The following is a 19,029-nucleotide window of genomic DNA, read 5'->3' on the forward strand; positions in this document are numbered from 1 at the left end:
CTGCTTTTTATGCTTTGTCAAGCCACCATAGCTGAGAGAGATTAAGCTGTACATTCAGCCATAATTTGCAAAATGTTATTAATTGTACCAGTGTAAAGGCATAGGGAACAGTGAATTGTTACCAGGGAAAATGATTGGATCTGTAGTTACCAGGAAAGTTTGGGAAAGGGGTTAATAGGCTGTGCATCCCCCAATGGGCCTGGACGCTACTGTGGTTTGGTGTCTATTGTGACACTATGTCTATAGAGATGTGCATATGCTTCTGGGTAGATGACTGGAGGGTGCCTACAGCTAAAGCACCTTTAACTTAAATATCTTTAGGTTTGTCAGTTGTTTTGTACAGAGCTTTAAATTATGTGTCTGTATGCAGAGATTGTTCACTAATTTTGACATAAGTTGGTAAGAGGTTTATTTTTACATAAGATACTGTAAATCAGTGAGCACTTGCAGAAGGAGATTGCATGTGTTGAACAAAATTATTTCAAGTCACCTTAAATTATTGTCAAGCTTCTGGTGCAACAAGCGACTCTGTTTACTATGGTGATAGAGCTCCATATAGAACTATATTAGACATATGTCCTGAATATACACTTAAGCTTTTTTTCATCCAGTTACCTAGATGCATGATTTCACTAACCAGATGCAACTTCTATGTCAGTTAAAAAGGACTTGTGTCAGTTTAGCTAATGCAATTCCACAGTAATTTCTTCAATGCTGCTTGCTCCTTCTTTTATAAGAAAGTATACCTGAAGAGTTTTGATATTGGGAAAACCTTGTTATTTGTCTCTAACAAACATTTGAAAATCAATGTTGATTAATACATGTTAACGTTCACATGATTCTGTTTTGTAGCTCTGCATTAACAACTACCAAAACACACCACCACCACCACCCCCCAGGAATGACTGAAGATTCCTGCTTTGATACAGACTTTTTAATGGGAACTGCTGTGTTAATTCTAAGGTAGTCATGATCACCATTCAGTGTGACTGTTGATAGCAATGCAACCATTTACAAAACAGAATGGAAGAAGCACCAAGCTTCAAAGGATTGAAGAAAGAGCCAGAGAAGGGAGCTGTTCTATCTTCTTAGTTAGCAGTCAAAGACAGAGGGACACTGCTTTCCTTTCTACTGATTTTATGGTAGATTATCTGCTTCATGCTTGGCATGTTTACCCAGTCAGGAGATAAATCATGGACAGGAAGTAGTTTTTATTTAATTTGTCCTGTCCATATAGGATATGGGTATCCTATTCCATATGTTTTTTATAATGGTTTATGTCAACAAGTTCACAAGGAGCCTTATCTTTACAACAAGGTTAATTATTAATTCTGGCATTTCCCAGAGGTGCATTAAGATTATAGTTTAAACCTGGACTGAAGCTTCTATTTCCCTAACGTCCTCAACGAGTGATGCAAGCCCCATCTTAGTATAGGCTGCAGGTGAGCCTAGAGGCACACTGAGAAAGTTAAGCCCTTCATACTCACAGGATGCAACCAAACTGCTGCCAGACCCAAAGCCATAGGCTTAGGCTGGATAACAAGGCTCTGCCCACCCTCCAGAACAAGCACAAAGTTTGACACTGCGTAGGTGGGTCAGGAATGTTGTCATGCAGCAGTGTCCCATGGTTAATGCTGAAGAGGCAAATTACTCATAGATTATTTTGCAGAAGGGCTTTGGCATGGTCTGCTGCAAGGGCAGTCAGTATTTATCAGCAGTGGGAGCTCAGACTGGCTTTAGGACTGTGTGAAGGCTCACAGTTGAATTAGAGCCATCTACCACGACCATGGAGACAGAGGGATTATGTCAAAAGCAAGACACACCAGGTCCTGCCTTGGTACAGGCAATATAGGTATAGGTAGATTCTTAGGTAACTTTGTTGTTAAAATTTGGCCTCTTGATTGACAGTAACTTGTTATTGTACCAGCAACCCTCCCTTATCCATATTTGCTATTATCTCTGTGTGTGATTAAGTGGGCTTTCATGTTCTGTCAACAATGGAACAGTCTTATACTCAGACCCAGCCCTAAGTGTTCAAACAAAACGTTAGCTTCCTTGTTTCATTTTCACACTAATATTTCAGCAGGCTTGGTGGGCTTTGCAGATGAGTAACAGAACACCAAACTTCTCACCTCTGTTTCCTATTACAATTTAAGAAGAGAATTAAGGACTACAAGTAGAATTTCTTTTCTAATACCTAAGCAAATCCTTCACGTACAAAGCAGTATCAAGATAAATACAAAGAACAATACCGCCCTTGCATCTAATTTACTCATTCAGATTAACCTCCCCTTTTACACTTCCTTAACTCTTTCACCGTACCTGTAGCCTCTCCCATTCCACTTCTGCAGGAACCTACTGAACCTGAATCCAACCCAACATAATGGCCATAGTCAGCCAAATAATTTACAGTTCATTTGCACAGGGCTTTAAGCTTCCAAACAAAGAAGAATAGTTAACATACTGTAAATTCATACCCCGCTTTCCTTTATACTAATTTCACATGTAGAAAAGCCATAAAAGTAGCTCAAAGCAAGAATGCTGACTGGCCCAGCGTGGCTCGTAAGTAAAAGTCTCTGATCCTCAGAACCTGTTGGAAAGGCAGATTCTGCAGTGCCAAGTATTTAAAGTATCAGCTCTTATATGCTGGAAACACATTCCTCAGTTGCAAAATTACAGTAATTTTCTCATTCTTTGCTCTTCAGAAAATTCTTTGAAGTCTAGTAATTCCAATGATAGTGAACAAGCATTTGTACCCTGCCTTGATGTAAGGGCTAATCACAGCCCTGTAGGACTTGGCTTTTCAATGGAATTTAAAGTTTGTTATGCTCTGCCCCAACACATCTCGTAAACGTCTTGTCACTTGTTTTACATAAACAATACTATTTAAAAAGATGAACTAATTATCTTTTACAAAGATAATGAAATCATAGAATATATGAAGCATATAAATTATGGTTGGTTTTCTCATTTGTCTCAAAGTAGCTGAATGCAATATGTATCAACTTACTGGCTCCTTCTGGATAGGTAAGACATACAATTCACAAACTGTTTATGAAAATTATGTAAGACTATTGCCAGTACAAATTGACAATTTTTCCCACAAAATGAGGAGCAACTTACTTTATTGTAACTGAAACAATCAAAATCATCAGTCTTTTTTCTTCTAGTTATACTAGAAACTTCTTACATTCTTCTACCATTCCCTAACCAGGATGCCTCAACTGCTGTTGCAATTTAGGACCAGAATGACAGACTGTCGTGACAGTCTCAGCTGTAAAGCATACCTAAATTCTGTTGCACCAAATGGACCTGGGTGGGAGGGGAGAATTTGCCTGTCCCTGTCAAATACCTCTCTCACAAGAGCAGGGAGCTCGGGGAGGGGGCATGGCTGAGTGCTCCCTAGCCAGAATCTGTTTCAGAAAGCCTGCAATGAGTGAGCCAGTGCTTCATTGTCTTCAGTACAAACCCATCTGAAAATCTCCAAAATAAGTTTCCTTATAGTCTAAGCCATGAGATGACCCAAGAGTTGGATCCTAATACCTATTTTCTGAGTATACACTGAAGAAACAAATTCACATGAAACATTTTTTTTTTTTCCTCTGGGGTTTTCCCAAAGAGAAGGTAAGCTTTCCTGCAGCGTCCTCCCCAAATGCCCAACTTTAGTTGGAGACTGACCTGGAAGGACAGAGCCCTGCAGTATAGTGCAGTTTAGGGTCAAAACCCTTTGCTGAAGGATGGTTTTAGAAGGACTATATCTAGAAAGGCTCTTTGTGAAGCTGTGTGAAACCCACGTTAGACCATGGCAGCACAGGCATAGGTACCCAGCTCAATATCTCACAAAGTGGATGGGGAAAGAAAGAATCAATCTGTTCAGTTCCCTGTGGGGCTTCTGAAAAGTGTAATAACAGAAGTAACGGAAAACAGCTTCTTGCAGTTTGGTTAGGATCTATTCCTTGCCAGCAGCCTCTGGGAGAGCAAGGAACCATATGCTGCTGTGGTTGTGTACCTGCATAGATCACAATAAATAATAATATAATGTACAGCGAAGGCATTGAAGGGGAAAAAAAAAAGAAAAGACAAGGGAATAATTTCTGAGGTATATGTGAAGAACCTTTCTGCCTTTTGTCACTACTTGCCACTTGAATTTTAAAAGATGAAGGACAATAACCAGACGTGGAAAAATACCAAGTTATTCTTCAGAGAGCAGCCTTTTGACTAACATGACTTCTTTTACATGCAACTAACAGGTATTCTCTCATGGCATTGTAATTCGTTTGATGATATTAAATAGTTATCCAGTGAACTGTAAAAAGAATAATACGCCTAAACTTTTTCTCACAGGCAACTCCTCAGTAAGTCAATGACTTATCATGAAACATCAAAAACATCTGAAGTGCTACCAAAATGCAAGCATGACTACAGTAAAAAATGTGTGTACTTTGAAGTAGGTATCGCTCCCCTCAAACCCCTACCCAAACGGTATGAAAATGTCTCTTGTAACACCAGAACTACAGGCCGTAGTGCCCGGCTTCTGGTACTTGCTCTGGTGGGCCTTCACACCCAGCGCCTGACAAATAACTCACGCTGTGCTTCCACCGAGATACCAGAAACAGGGTCTTAAATCCCCAAGTCCCTGCCCGAGCACAGAAGCTGCTGCCCTCACACGCCCCTGACGGTGACAGGCACGCTGGGCTCACAGCAGGCTCCCCCACCTAAAGGTGCCCTGGCAGTGGCGGGCACCCCTCAGGAGCCCCTCGGGAGCAGGACGTGCCGGGGCGCAGCCGTACCCCTTCCCTTGGGGCGCTTTTATTACGCGCAGTGCGTGCGGCCGGCAGCGCTCCCTGCGCCTCCCAGGCCGGTCTGTGCCGCCGCCGCGGCCCGGCCTCAGCGCTCACGCCTCCGCCACAGCGGCCACCGCCCCGCCCAGGCAGGCGTTACCCTGCCGGCGCCGCGCGCCAGGGGCGGGGCCCGGTGGCGGACAGCCCGCCCCCCCCCCGCCCCGCCGGCTGGGCGCCGCGCTACCGGCGTGCGGGGATGACGGAGGCGGAAGTGGGTCGGGGGGCGTGTAGCGGGGCTGACGGCGGCGCCGCGCTCTCCCCGCCCCTGCAGGCAGCCGGCCCCGCCATGGAGGTAACGGGGCGGGCGGCGCGGCGGGGAGCCGGGAACGCGGGGCCGTCGGGGGGGGCTGTAGCTGGGGGGGAGGCGGGAAGAGGCGCGTGACCTTGGGCTTCAGCAGCGGGGCGGGGGTAGCCAGCCTCGCCCCCCGCCCCCTCCCCCTGTCGCGCAGCGCCCCCCGCGCTGCCAGCGCTCTCCGGCGAGCGGAGCGGTCGCGCCAGGCGGGCGGCGCCGCTGCCCTCGGGGCCGGCCGGAGGTTGCTGGCCGGCGGCTGCTGGCCGGCGGCAGGGGTAGCCCGCGGGCCGCTGCGCGCCCCTTCGCCCCCGTCCGCCCCCGGCGCAGCCCGGCCCGTTGGCGGCAGCGGTGAGGGGGTGCGGTGCGGTGCCGCCCGGGCCGGTAGCGAGGCCCCTGGTCCTGCCCTGCGGCTGCGTGAGGCGCCCGTGCGGGCTGCGGGGGCTGCCTGGTGCCGCCTGCGCGGAGGTGGGGGGGCGGCCGCGGCGCAGGGGATGGGGGCGCGCAGCCGGCGCGGGGAGAAGCGCCCCGGTGACACACAGCGGGTGCGCGGCGTGGGTGCCCTTTAAAGAGCACCCAGGGGCGAACAGGCGTTCCGCAGGGCACCTGGTGTGTTACCAGCACATCAGCTGCGAGACACTGTGAACACCAGCAAATACACCTATTTCAGCGATGTTATCTGGTTTAGCAAACCCAAAGGCAACGCCGAAGAGTTTAAAAGTGATACATGACACTGACTTTCTTGGTGGTTTCTGAGCTGCAGGCGTACTGAGTGCCTGTTTGCTGAAGGGATTGGGACTCTGAACATGTTTTGATGTGACCTGGTATGGTTAGAATTGGCGATGTCTGGAAGTTGCACTCAGCTCAGAAAATTGCTGTTAGTAATGGTCACTGCTGCTGCGGTTCGCATCAGAGCCTAATATATTGCATTTATACATCACTTAAGCTTTCTAAGGTTCTGTTAAGCCATTGCAAAAATAAGGAGTAGATAGCAATTAAAATACACAGAACATGCTAAACTGTGGCTTGAAAACGCCTTAGTGTAGATAAAGGAGGCTTTACATTAAAATATATCAGTAAGGTAAGGCAGCATACCCGGGTTTCAGAATGGTGGAATAGAAATTCGAGAATCCTTGCAGGATTCAGGGTTGTGCTTAGAAGTGTATTTACTGTCTGCTGGCTCACAGGCTCAGATACACCTGATCAATAAAAAGTTTAGGTTTTTTCAGTGACTCATCTTCCTTGCGCTTCTGATTCAAGCGGGTGAACGGACCCCTCTACACAAGCTGCTTCTGGTTTCTGCTACCAGAACTGCAAAACTGGATGTATTGTCTTACGTGATACATGGTTCTGCCTCTGTGCCTGTTAGCTTAAAGGAGAGTAAAAGTAATATGTAGATTCATCTGACCTTACTGTAGTGTGGAGAGACATGTGCTATTGTTTTCTAAACAGTACATACAATTTGCTGAATTTAATTATACTCTGTAAGCATACTGCTTGTGGTAACAGCATTTTGCTAATTGCAATGCTGAAATATTAAGAATGTAAATGTTGGCAAAGTTTTGTGCACCAAGGAAATGTGAAACGTAAACTTTTAGTTGTTTTTTTAGTGCTGTGTTTTGTTTAACAGGCACATTATTTTTTGATAAGTCTGCTTTTGCCTTTTAAAAGAAGCCTCTAGGTCATGTGATACAGAAAGAGAGATAACTGTAACTGCCTTTGACCTTGGTCTGTACTTGAACTCATATTTTTAAGGATGACTTCCCTTATTATCTGTATCAGCTGTTCTCTGTAAATTATTAGTAATTCTTTATTTTAGTAGTGTTTAGATCCAGTTTGTTTTTTCCATAGTTTCTAATAGAAGAGGGATTTTTTGTCAGAACAGAGTAGCAAAAGAAAAGTGAAGATACATGTGTATACATATGCACACACACAAACGCGTAGATACATAAAAATACAAATATATATACACCCCTTCACTTTATATGTACACGCATGATAGTAAGAAGGATAAAGCAGGGTAAAGGTCAAGGCTTGGAAATACTGCCTTTAATATATTGGAATTGTCTGTTCCATTTTCCTTTGCCCCATCTTAGTTATGTGCGTTTTTTCATGTTCTGGAGTATAGGTAAGCATCTCTCATACAAACCACTGTAAAGTAACATAGAGTCTCCCAGGTTAGATCTGTGGAAGTTTAAAGTAGAAGGCATTATATATGTATGTTAGGAATAGGGGGCCCAGAATTTCCAAAGCCTTTTCAAATATGTTTGCCAGGCCAGCATTTCTAGTACTAACTAATGTTTTTGAAAAACAAAACAAAAACAAAGAAAAAGAGTGAATGGGTAGGGGGAGGGTTATTCCTAGCTTTACAGTCTTTTCAAATATATTTGTTCGGCCAACAATTTTAGCGATAACCAGTGTGTTTAAGAAAGAAAGAAAAAAAAATTGAGGGGTACATATGGCTCAGAAGTTCCCAAAGTTTGATTTAATAGCTAATCCGCTACAGGGATTTTTTTGTTCATGCTTTTTTAAATTAGTCTTTTTAAGAACAAGATAGTGATTTGCACCTTTGTAACCTCTTGTAAATGAAATAATTTTTAAGTAGCGTATCAGCTCTGGATATCAGTTCAGTAATGGAATCATAAGGTCGTACCGGTTTGGAAACCTGGAGTTTTCTATTCTATTGTATTGTACAAATCACAATAGACCACTCACAGTTTTTTTCAGTTATCCTTCTGACTAGTCCTGCAAATAGTTTTTTACTTTTTTTTTTTTTTCTCCTTGAACTCTCACTGTATTCAGTTACTCTCAGTGTTTGCAGGCTTGCAGTTAGTTCCTTTGATAGTGTTAAATTTAAAAGTTCAGTTACCCCAGGTTGTGCTTTATCTTGTTGTAGGTGCAAGATGCTGGGCAGGAGATGGTGGCGTCTTCTGTCACGCCAGTATCAGGCAAATCAAAGGTAATCAGTCTTCACAGACCCCATTTATTTGCATAGCAGTAGTCGAAAGGGTTACGGCTTGGCATGCAAGTTGTGACTAATAGGAAGACATAAAGGTATTTTTAAAGAGTTTCCTGTCTTTTAGACTTCTTGAAAACTTGATTTATAAACTAATGCTACGGTTTTTTGGAAACTGGGGTGGGGGGCGGGGGGAATCTCTTACTTACAAGTTTGCTTCCTGTTATAATATGAGATAAAATATTAGTAGCAGCCAGTTTTGGCAGCAGTTTGGTTCATAAAAAGCACAGACTTCTTTATTTAATTTTACTTCCAACATATGCAATATCAATGTTAGGTCAGCATGCTATTTTCAAAACACTTCATATTATATTACTGAATTGTAACCCTTCCTGAGCTTTCCGTCTAACTGAGCCCAGTTGTGTGCTCTAGAATGATTTTGGAGAAGTACAGAATTAGGAGTAGCTTCTGGTTATTGGACTTGAAATAACAGAGTTGGATAACAGAACAGCAGTAACTTTGACTGTTAGTTTTCATGCAAATGTGTGGTAAGACCATTTCTTGCCCTAAAATTTGACTTCTTGGAAGCTGGATGCTAAAATTCTCTGTTTTCAGTTTACCTCTGCGTTAGAGGAGTCTGGTTCTCTAATATGTACTTTTTTTACAGCTGGACACATTGCCCAAAGAATATGTCATCAAGTTTGCAAAAAAACAAGTGATGCTTTTACAGAAAGTGAAGTTAAGATGTACAGGTACTTTACTGGAAAGAGAACAATTTCTGTGTTAATGCTTGGTACTATCACTGCATATTTTTGCTAGGTATATTTAAATTCTAGGCAAGTATCCTGGATTTTTTTCCTGCGATTTCACTGGTTTTTGTGGGAGGGTAAGGACTGAAGTCCTTCAAGCAAGGAAGGGAAGAAAAAGAAGCATTGCTTTTGTTGGGTATTAAATTAATTTTGATCTGGCAGTATGGCATGATGGATCAATGTAGTTTGTGTAAGAGTTAAAGTGGGACTTGTAATTGTTCCCCTTATCAGCTGCAGGATACGTGTTGCTTTTCAGGAAGCAGATGCGAAGGGAAATGTCTCTGATGCATGTTTTGCATAATTAGTACAGTTGTAGAGTACAGTGGCTTCTTTGAAATAAATATCTACTTTATGTTTGATCATTTGCTTCTTTAACAAGAAATTGTAAATTATACTAAACAAAATTTTGTGTTGACCACCTAAAAGTATCCGGTGTAAGTCTGTGCTCTCATGTGCTGTCCCTTTTCCTCCAGTGGCCCACTACTTGGACTGGTGTCACTTGCCGTTTGGAGTTAGAGTTATGCTGACTGCTTGTAGCTGCCCAGCGAAATAATAAGGATGGCGTGGGCTATACTAGGCTTTTCCTCAGTGGGGTTATTCATAAGGTCTTGTTCTTCTACCTGCTGCCTATTTTTAGAGAACCGATAGGAACTGAATATTTTTTCTCTGGCTTAAATTGATCGTGAAGTAGAAGGTAAGACAATCATCAAAAGAATTCCTATCTCTTGTCCCTCTGCCCCAACGAGGAAGCTTTGCTTCCTCAGGAAACCATGCTAAATGTCAGGACTGGAGAATTAGTACTGAGTGTTTGTTCTCTTCCAGTTAGCCCCTTCTGTCACTCAGTAACAAACAAAAACTGATGAAGTAAAAGATATCTCTGGTTTGAATGAGTGTGGTTAGTTTTGCTAGGTTTGCTAGTAATTTGCTCCTGTGATTGAGCATCAATTCACACTGTGAAATTACTTTTTTAAGAACTAGAGAAAGAGATTGAAGAACTCAGATCTAAAGCAGCTACTGGAGGAGCTGATGATATTATTCAGGTAGGAATAAATAATGGATTTCTAATTAATTACATAATGTTAGCTGAAATAGGTTACAGAAATAATTTGGCAAATAGTAAACAGCTTTGAAACTGTTACTCAAATTGAATTTAATCAATTTTCGGGAATTCAAGACAAGTCCAAAACCATCATTTTATTTTCCTCCTCTCCCCATATCCTTACTCTCCTTTTTCAGAAAACACTGTTGGCTCTGTGAGGAACAGTACAGAACATACAGTTTCCTCAGCAAGACTTTTTCCTCGTGTAGCTGGTTAGACAGGCTTTTGTTTATTTTAGAATGACCACTGTGGAAAGACTTCAGCCATTTAGAAAACTTCAGAGACAGTCATTTGATGAGATCAGAAACACACAAAATTAAAGTTGCATGTCACAGGAAACACTTTTAGGAAGATAACTGCATTTTTTTTTAAATTCACAAGAACATTTGTTTTTCGCAAAGTAAGGGTCATAGACAGCATATGAAAGTGAAAAATGGTAGTGAGGAGGAATTTATCAACTCAGAATTTCTTTCTTAATAATTTGGATGGAGGTTTCTTTTCTGTGGAAGGGAAGCTCTCCCCCACCCCCTACCTCGTGATAATAAATTAGCTGATCAGAAATACAATTTTGAACAGAACCTGTTATTTGACGTTGTTGTTTTAGTCTGTCTATTCTATGTCTGTCATGTTTGGGCTGAAATTAATTTTAAAAATCAGACTAATCTGTTTAATTGACAAAAAAAGTCATGACCAATGCATGAGTTCATATGGTTTGCAAAAATTCTTCAGGCTTCCATTGTTATGTAACCCTTTTTTCAGTGATCTTTCTCCCTTAAAATTAGGCTCTCACAGAAAGACTGGATGTTGTACTTCTGGAAAAAGCTGAAAGTCAGCAGCAGTGTGTAGCTCTGAAAAAGGAAAATATTCAAAGAAAGCAAGAAGCAGAGGTACTAAAACAAGCAATAGAACATTAGTGAAATATTTCAGAAATATGTTTATTTTCTAGTTTTGCTTGTTGTGTATTTTACTTCCGTTGTAATCTTTTTTTCTTCACTTACCTGTGTTCTGTTTTACCTTAAAAAAAAATAAGTCTAAATAGTCTAAATACTTCATATGTTAAAGCATATTTTCTCTGTACCCCTTAATTTATAATTTTTATAGGACTCTAAATGCACTAGTTGGATCCACAGCTGTTCAAAAAGAATTCAGTCTGTGCATTAGTGGCCTAACATATGTGATGGCTTCAATCAATCAGCATTGGGTTTTCATAGGAAATAGGAGGTTTACATTCAGATATTCATAGGAAGTAGCCTATCAACCAAGACATCTATATTTTGTCAGTGATCTCGGTTAATAATAGCGAATTGCTTGCAATTGATTAATAGTTATATTCCAGATACTTGATTTTGATGTGCCTAAAGTAATTTGGTCATTAATACATTACCAGAATAGTTGTTAAAGTTGAACTCTATCCTGACCATTTTGTGAAATTATGCCGGTAAACATGATTTAAGACTTAGTTTTCCTTTCTCATTCTGCAAACATTTTTGTACTCTCTGCGGTGTCTTCTGAATTGAGTTGTCCTAATATAGGCAGATATTTTAAAATGATAGCAATTTTAAAAACTAAAAACTCCTAAATCTTCTAATTAATTATTGCAAACAATTTTATTTGGAAATTCTGTGTGCTAAATTACTGTATTTAATAACTTTCTTGTTTGTTTAGGCTGCAGTGGCTAAGACAGAAGAATTGCAGAAGCAACTGGAGCAATCAAGTCTTGACTCTCTGAAAGAAATAGAAGCTCTGAAGAGTGAATTAGAAAATGCACAAAGTAAACACAATGAGGACATAACAAAGCTGAAAATGGAATTAGAGGAACAAGTGAAGAAACAAATGGGGCTGGTAGAACAGATCAATTGTCATAATGATAGTCAAAAAGAAGTTAAAAGATTACAAGATGATGTCCAAAGAATTAAATCTACTTATGAGGAGCAAATTTTGTGTTTGAGCAAGCAATTGGAAACGGTGAATGAAGACAAAAACAAAGAAGTGACAAATCTGCAAGAAACTATTAAAAGCAGCTCTCAGTGTTACCATAACAAAATCAAAAATCTGAATGAAGAGCTTAAAAAATTAAAAATTGCCCATCAGGAAGAGGTGTCAGAGTTGATGCATCAGATTGAAATATCATCTAAAGAAAATGAAGAAAAGCAAAATCAGATAGATCAGTTACAGCACAGTTTAGCAGAGGAGAGCCTAAGAAGAGAGAAAAAAGCAAAGGATGAAATGTCTGCTCTTGCTGACCAGCATGAGTATGACTTGGAGCAGCTGAGAAAAGTCTTAAATAAAAATGTAGATAACAAGATAGATATTGTAGATACTCGAGAAGAACCTTGTGTAGAAGCAAAAATGGAAGAAAAGGTTAGGCACCTGGAGAATAGTTTAGAAGAGCTCCAATCCCAACACAGTATATTAAAAGATGAGTTAACATACATGAGTAACGTTAAACTGGAACTGGAAGAGGAAATCCATCGCATAAAGGATGAGTACTTTCATGAGCGGGAAGACTTGGACTTTAAGATAAATGAATTGCAGCTTACTAAAGAAGATTACTGTTGTGTAATTGAAAAACTAAAGTTGGAGCTTCAAGCAGCAAGACAGCACTGTGAAGCTGTTGTAAACGAGCATAAGCTAGAGACTCAAACTCTAAAAGAGCAACATAAGAGAGACATTTCTGAACTAAATGAAACTTTATTATCTGGGTCTGAAAAAGAAAAGATGGCATTAGTTTTTGAAACACAGGAACTAAGAGAACAGCTTGAAAAGCTAACTCAGGAGAAAGAAGAAGCAGTGTCCAATTACAACAGCCTGAGAGAAACAATGGAAACTCTACAGACTGAGCTAGGGGAATCTGCTGGAAAGATCAGCCAGGAGTTTGAATCAATGAGACAACAGCAAGCTTCTGATGTCAGTGAACTGCAACAGAAACTCCGGGCTGCTTTCAATGAAAAAGATGTTCTTCTTGAAACTGTGAATTGCCTCCGGGAAGAAATAGAAAAACTGTCATCTAATCAGCCAGAGGTAGAAGAACTTCAGTGTAAAATTGTTAGTCTTCAGGAGGAGAATAACACAATAACAAGCTACATCAACCAAAAAGAGACTGCTATAAAAGAACTGGAAGAGAAGATCATTGTTCTTACTGATCAAAACAAGGGTATTTTAAATGAAGTAAAATGCTTGGGTGAAGACAGAGAAACCCTTCAGGAAAGGTGCAAGCAAGAACAAGGAAAAAATCAGGAACTTCAGAAAGAAGTGGATGTTGTTAACCAGTACAATAGCGACCTGAAGAAAAAAGTGGAGGAATTAACAGAGAGACTGAATGAAGCTTTAACTAGGAAGAGTGAAAATGCACAAATGCTAGAGCAACTGGAAAACCAGGTTGTATCCCTGCTGCATGAAAGAGAGAACCTTTCATGTGAAGTATATACTCTTCATGAGAAAAATAAGAAAATAATTCAGGAAAAAGGTGAATTAAGTGAAGAGCTGGCAAAGATTACCTCTGAAAAAGATGGTTGGCTAGTGTTGAAAGAACAGTCTGAAAACTTAGAAAAGAAACTGCAAATGTTGAATGCAGAAAAAGACCATTTATCAACATTACTTGAAAGTGAACAAGCACACAGATCTCTTATAAGAACCCAGCTGTACTGTTTACTTGAGCAAGTGGGTTCCAGTGTTTTAGATTCTAACGAAGAACATGATTCTCTTAACTTGTTAGAAATTGCAAATGAGTACTTGTCAAAAACTAAAGAAGAGCAGTGCCTTGCTAAACAGTATGAGGAAGAAGTTCTTCATCTGCAGCGGGAAGTTGGGAGACTGGAAGAAGAAAATGCAGCTCAATATACAGAACATAGATCCCTGATTGAGGATTTTGAAAAAGAAAAGGATCTCTTGAGAGAAGAATTGGAAGGAGTGTTGTCTGAAAAAGCAGCACTTCAACATGATATCCAGGAGCTGAAGAATGCCAGTGAAAAAGCAAGGACTGAAAATCAAGATCTTCTAGCTAATATTGAAGAGATCACTCAAAAACTTGCTTTTTGTGAAAGTCAAATACAAGAACAGCAAAAAGGATCAGAAAAACAAGATGACTTAAATTTCATTCTGGAACAAAAGGAAACTGAACTTAGAAATGTGAAAGACGAACTGAGTTCTCTAAAGGTTATATTTTGTTATTGAAGTATACAGTCTAAACCTCTAAAGTCTTCAGAATTAAGGTTCAAAAAATACTTTCAATTCTCTCTTTGTTTCTTTTTCTTTTTTTTTTCTTTCTCCCTTGGCCTGAAAGTGAGTTTCCCTGCTAGAAAGCTCATGATTCTGAGTCTCCTAGCACCATAAAATCGCCTCCCTCCCCCCAGAAAGAAACAATGGAACAAAACCAATCATAATGCTATTTTGACAAAAGTTGCTTGTACTTGAACCTCTCTTCCTACCAATACCCCTCAAAGTGATCATTTAACTAGATGGACTAACTGACCTCATAATCTTTTACCTCTTAATTTTCTATGGCTCCATCTCAAACAAAAATACTGCTTGATCTGCATTAACTACTCCTAACTTCAGGTCCTGGGAACTGATAATTATGTAAAACTGACAGCTGCAGAATTAATGGTCTCCCGTCTTTTGTCCTCGGGCAGGATGGAAAGCAGCTGTTAAAAGGTTGGAATGTTTTCTTTTCAACATAAGTATGTTTTCCAGTTACCAGAGGGTTACGAAATTGCATGTAAGGACTTTCTTGGTAGTAAGAAGTAGACACAGTCCAGCTGTAGCTGAAACTTCTGATGGCTTCTTAGGGGAAAACCAGATATCACAAATAATTTTTTGTAATACTACTTGTATCTTTGTTTATAATACAGAATTTGATGGAGGCAGAGACTGCGAAAACTCATCAACAGTCTGCAGTAGCAGAGCTTCAAGAAAAAATTGGTATCTTTCTTGCTGTTCTCTTTTACGTAAACAGTTTGGGTTTTTGTAGTTGTTAGTTTTTCTTTCACTTCATAGTTTTCCTGTATTTCCTGCAAGCCAAGGAAGGTGGGGAAGTAGATACCAATGCAGCTTCCTACAATATTCCTTCCATTAGGGATTTAGAACACATCTTAAGTTGGTTATCATTTGATATTTTTTAAGCTTTTTTTCTTCCTGTGTACATTTGTAGTGGATTTCATCTTTATTTTTTTAAATATGGGAAAAATTGTGTCAATAAGAATCCCTAAGACTGCCAAGAGGAGAGGAAAACAACATTCTGCCAAAACTACTGTTACCTTATTGCAGTTATCCCAACACATTAGAAGGAAAGTGGTTTTGAGTCGTTAGAACTGTATGTAGGAGTAGACAGGAATATGGCTGTTAACATTAACTGTGATGGAAGCCTCTGAAACAGGGAAGGATTGACCCTAAGCTGTCTGTGTGGCTGGATGTTTTAGCTTCAGATCAAATTTAAATGCTTAATTGAATGAAACATTTTAAAGTCTCCCCCTGCTTTCTGTTTTGTTTTCTTTTACAGTCATGCTGGTATTTGTGTTCTAATTGAAATGCATTTCAGTTCTTGGGGGAGAGGTGAGGCATATTTTTTCACTTTCTTATTTATTTTAGGAAGACTGGAAAAAGAATCTGCAGAAAAAGGAGAGAAGCTAAATAAAATTAAGGTTGTTGCTGTGAAAGCAAAGAAAGAATTGGATGCTAGCCGAAGAGAGGTACCCTAACTGCTTGCTAATATATGGAACATTCTGCATGTGACGTTCTGTTTTAATGCCACACAATTCTTTTTAATAAGACGCAGACTCTGAAAGAAGAGTTGGAGTTGGTTCGATCAGAAAAAGATCAGTTGTCTGCTTCAATGAAAGATGTCATTCAAGGAGCTGAAAGCTATAAGGTAAGAATAGTACTGTGTTTATGAGACAGTTAACTGTCAGAAAATACTTGGCTTTTGAAGCCTAGCCTAGATATGTATTGCTATTTACTTGCCAAAGTTTGGCAAAAGAAATTGTGTCAGTGCAGTTGAGTACCCAAATCAAGAGGTGTAAGGTTCTAGTAATGGAACTGTGCAGCTGCTGTCAGAAGGAAATAAGGCACTTCTTTTCTACTGGATGGTATTTTAAAACCTTTTAAATTTAGCATCAAGCTTATCAAACAACGTGTTGCTGAGGGAAAGCATAAATCCTTATGAATTCTTTGAAGTACATTAAATTGGGGATCAGTTGGAAAGTCCTTAAGTGGTGAAGGCATAAACTAACAATTCGCTGGTAGTGAGTCCTCCTGGAGCATGTCTCAGCACGTGAATCAGAAGCTGGTGGCTGGGGACAGTCAGCATCGATTCACCAAGAATAAATTGTGTCTGATTAATCTGATTGGCTGCCATGATAAAATGGTTGGAGGTGCGGATGAGAGGAGAACAGTGCATGTCACTTGACGTTAGGAAGGCTTTTGATGTTGTCTCACAGTACTCTCTCATTCATGCTAGGACATTACAATCTAAACGGGTAAACAACTTAAAAAAAATTTAAAAACCTGGTTGCGTGGCTTGGCTCAGAGTAGCAGTGATTAATGGCTGGTACTAGATGCCAGTAACAAAGGGGACTATGCTGGGGCCTGTCCTGTTAAAATTAAGCAGTTACCTAGAGAAAATCATGGAGTACACCTTCATCAAGTTCTCAGATTATTCCTGATTGGGAACAGTCAATAGACTTGAGGGCAGGGCTTCCATTCAGAGAGACATAGACAGGTTTGAGGGGTGGGCTGACAGAAGCCTTCTGAAGTTCAGCAAAGACAGATGCTGATTTCTTTGTGTGGGAGAGAGTAACTCCGTGGTACGAGCTGGGGACCGTGGGGCTGCGGACAAAAAATACAGTTTTGAAAAAAAATTCAAGGATCACGATCTGATCTCGTTGCTGATCCTGCTTTAAGTGGGAGGTTGAATGTAGAACTCCTGAGGTCTCTTCCAACCCAAATTATTCTAGGACTTCATGAACTGAAAAAGGTTTCTCCCAAAGCCTGTAACGGAACAATAGCTTTGATTTCATTCTGGTATTTCTGAGGTTGCAATAAGATAACTCATATGCTGAAATATTAGGAGGGTAAGTGTCTGAGGTATAGAATGTGCTTATTGAATGTCTATTGTAAAAAATGACGGGTTTGTGTTTGGATGTGTTAAGAATCTTTTGATGGAATATGATAAGCAAGGAGAACAGCTGGATTCTGAAAAAAGCAGAGCGAATAGTCTTGAACGTCAGATAGATGACCTCACAAGACAGCTACAGGTGTCATCCCAGCAGGTCAGTAACGTATGTGTGTCTGATCTGTTGGTAATTACAGTAAAAATTATTTTGCCTATTGAGTCCAAATATTACTCATGTGCCTGTTACTATATATAGTTTCCTAATCTAAGTGCATTTGGGATGGTGACATGAAATTCAGGAGGATTTTTGTGATTTCTGGTTTTGATTTGGGTTTTGTTTTTTTTTTTCCCTAACTTTTAATACCTTCATCTGGACTGTGATAAAATTAAATACATGTAGAACAGCTGGCTTTCTCAATAGAAAGAATTTAATTTACCCTAGGTTAACTCACAGAAAAGAGCAGGTGATCACCTCTGGCTTGGTTTGGACATACGATTCTGCTGGATATTCCAGATACAAAACCAAACTTGCACTATTTCTCGCAATTTCACACATACAGTTCTCATGAAGTACAGTAGCCTTTAACTGTTAGATTTGGGTTTTTTCTGTTTCTTAGACAAAATTTCTTTTGTTATTTAATCAACAGTGTTCAAACTTACTAAATTATGGGCTTTTGCATCTTTCACAAGGATTAGATTTTAGGATGCATTGTAGACTACTGTAATGGCATTTAGAAGATTCTAAGATGGTAATTAAGCAGCTGAGACATATTTTTGCAAAGCTAACTGCAGTGGGTTTAGGATTTAAATGGAATTTATGATTTTAAACTCCCAGACCCCGTATGTAGTTACACTGAAGATCCACCTAGGCCACCATTTTCTTATAAACAAAAGCTAGTAGTGAATTGTTTAGGAAGAAATAACAAACAGAAGCATATATTTTTATGATTATGCGGGTATTGAATTTTTCAAGTTTGTTATGAAGTATTTTGTAAATGAAAACACTGTTTAGGTAATTGGCAGCTTCTTTCATTTATACTTTATTCTTAATCTGCATAATAGAGACTGAGATAAAACACTGAAGATGTCTGAATTAAATCTGTTAAAATAATTTCAAAAATAGGCCAGATACAGGAGACATTCTTACTATGTACTGATATGATCTCATTGAAGACTTGATGATGCTGCAGTTAAAACTTTTTTAGGAATTAATGGTATGACCATTTATTTATAAAGACAACTGTATGTGAAGTGGGGCAATAAGTACTCGAACGTTGCATATTATTGTGGGAGGAAGGTGATTCTTGCAGAAAGCATAAACGTTGGGGTATTTTTTCAGATTTATTGTCATTCTAGTGTCTTACAGAAAGTTGGGCAAATGAACTCTGACCAAAATAATCAAATTGTGCTGGTGACTTTAATTTAGCCTATTTCTTAATCTGGTTTAAAACAATTAAGATGGACAAGGCTCGTCTGTAGCAGTGCTGTTTCAAGGGAGTTGCATAGAAATCAGTGTTTGTTTTTTAAATAGAGACAATATCTTACCAGTCAAAGATGCATGCAAATTCAGCTTATGTTTTTATCTTTCCATTATGATCATTTCAGCATGATCAGTTACACTCTGCTAATGAAGACCTTCTGGCTCGTGTTGAAACACTGCAATGTAATTCTAAGATGCTGGAAACTCAGATACTGGAGATGCAAAGAGCCAAGGCAAAGGCTGACAAAGAACTAGAAGCTGAAAAGCTTCTAAAAGAACAGAAAACAAAGGTAGTATTCTGTAGAGATGGCAAATGGGCTTAAGCATTATTTCACTGGATTTGACTTCTGTTAGACCTTTGTAAACTGTGGTTTTATAGAACAAGTTCCATACTTTCTCTTCTTGTTATTTGACTTGGTCTTTTTTGAAGGCTTCATCTGTTCATTG

At 39.8% G+C, this 19,029-nt stretch overlaps 1 protein-coding gene across 1 annotated transcript in view; it reads left to right on the plus strand.

The window, feature by feature from the left end:
- Positions 1–4,992: 4,992 nt before the first annotated feature.
- GCC2 (GRIP and coiled-coil domain containing 2) overlaps positions 4,993–19,029 on the plus strand; it is a 28,454-nt gene continuing 14,417 nt past the window's right edge. The window contains exons 1-11 of the mRNA XM_055801752.1: positions 4,993–5,133; positions 8,027–8,089; positions 8,754–8,838; positions 9,868–9,935; positions 10,777–10,881; positions 11,660–14,149; positions 14,845–14,914; positions 15,581–15,681; positions 15,762–15,860; positions 17,140–17,259; positions 18,708–18,872. Of these exons, the coding sequence (XP_055657727.1) occupies positions 5,038–5,133; positions 8,027–8,089; positions 8,754–8,838; positions 9,868–9,935; positions 10,777–10,881; positions 11,660–14,149; positions 14,845–14,914; positions 15,581–15,681; positions 15,762–15,860; positions 17,140–17,259; positions 18,708–18,872 (3,462 nt within the window). The 5' untranslated portion in view covers positions 4,993–5,037. The remainder of the gene's footprint in view (positions 5,134–8,026; positions 8,090–8,753; positions 8,839–9,867; positions 9,936–10,776; positions 10,882–11,659; positions 14,150–14,844; positions 14,915–15,580; positions 15,682–15,761; positions 15,861–17,139; positions 17,260–18,707; positions 18,873–19,029) is intronic.

This window comes from Falco peregrinus, chromosome 4, assembly GCF_023634155.1.
Source record: "Falco peregrinus isolate bFalPer1 chromosome 4, bFalPer1.pri, whole genome shotgun sequence".
Taxonomy (NCBI): domain Eukaryota; kingdom Metazoa; phylum Chordata; class Aves; order Falconiformes; family Falconidae; genus Falco; species Falco peregrinus.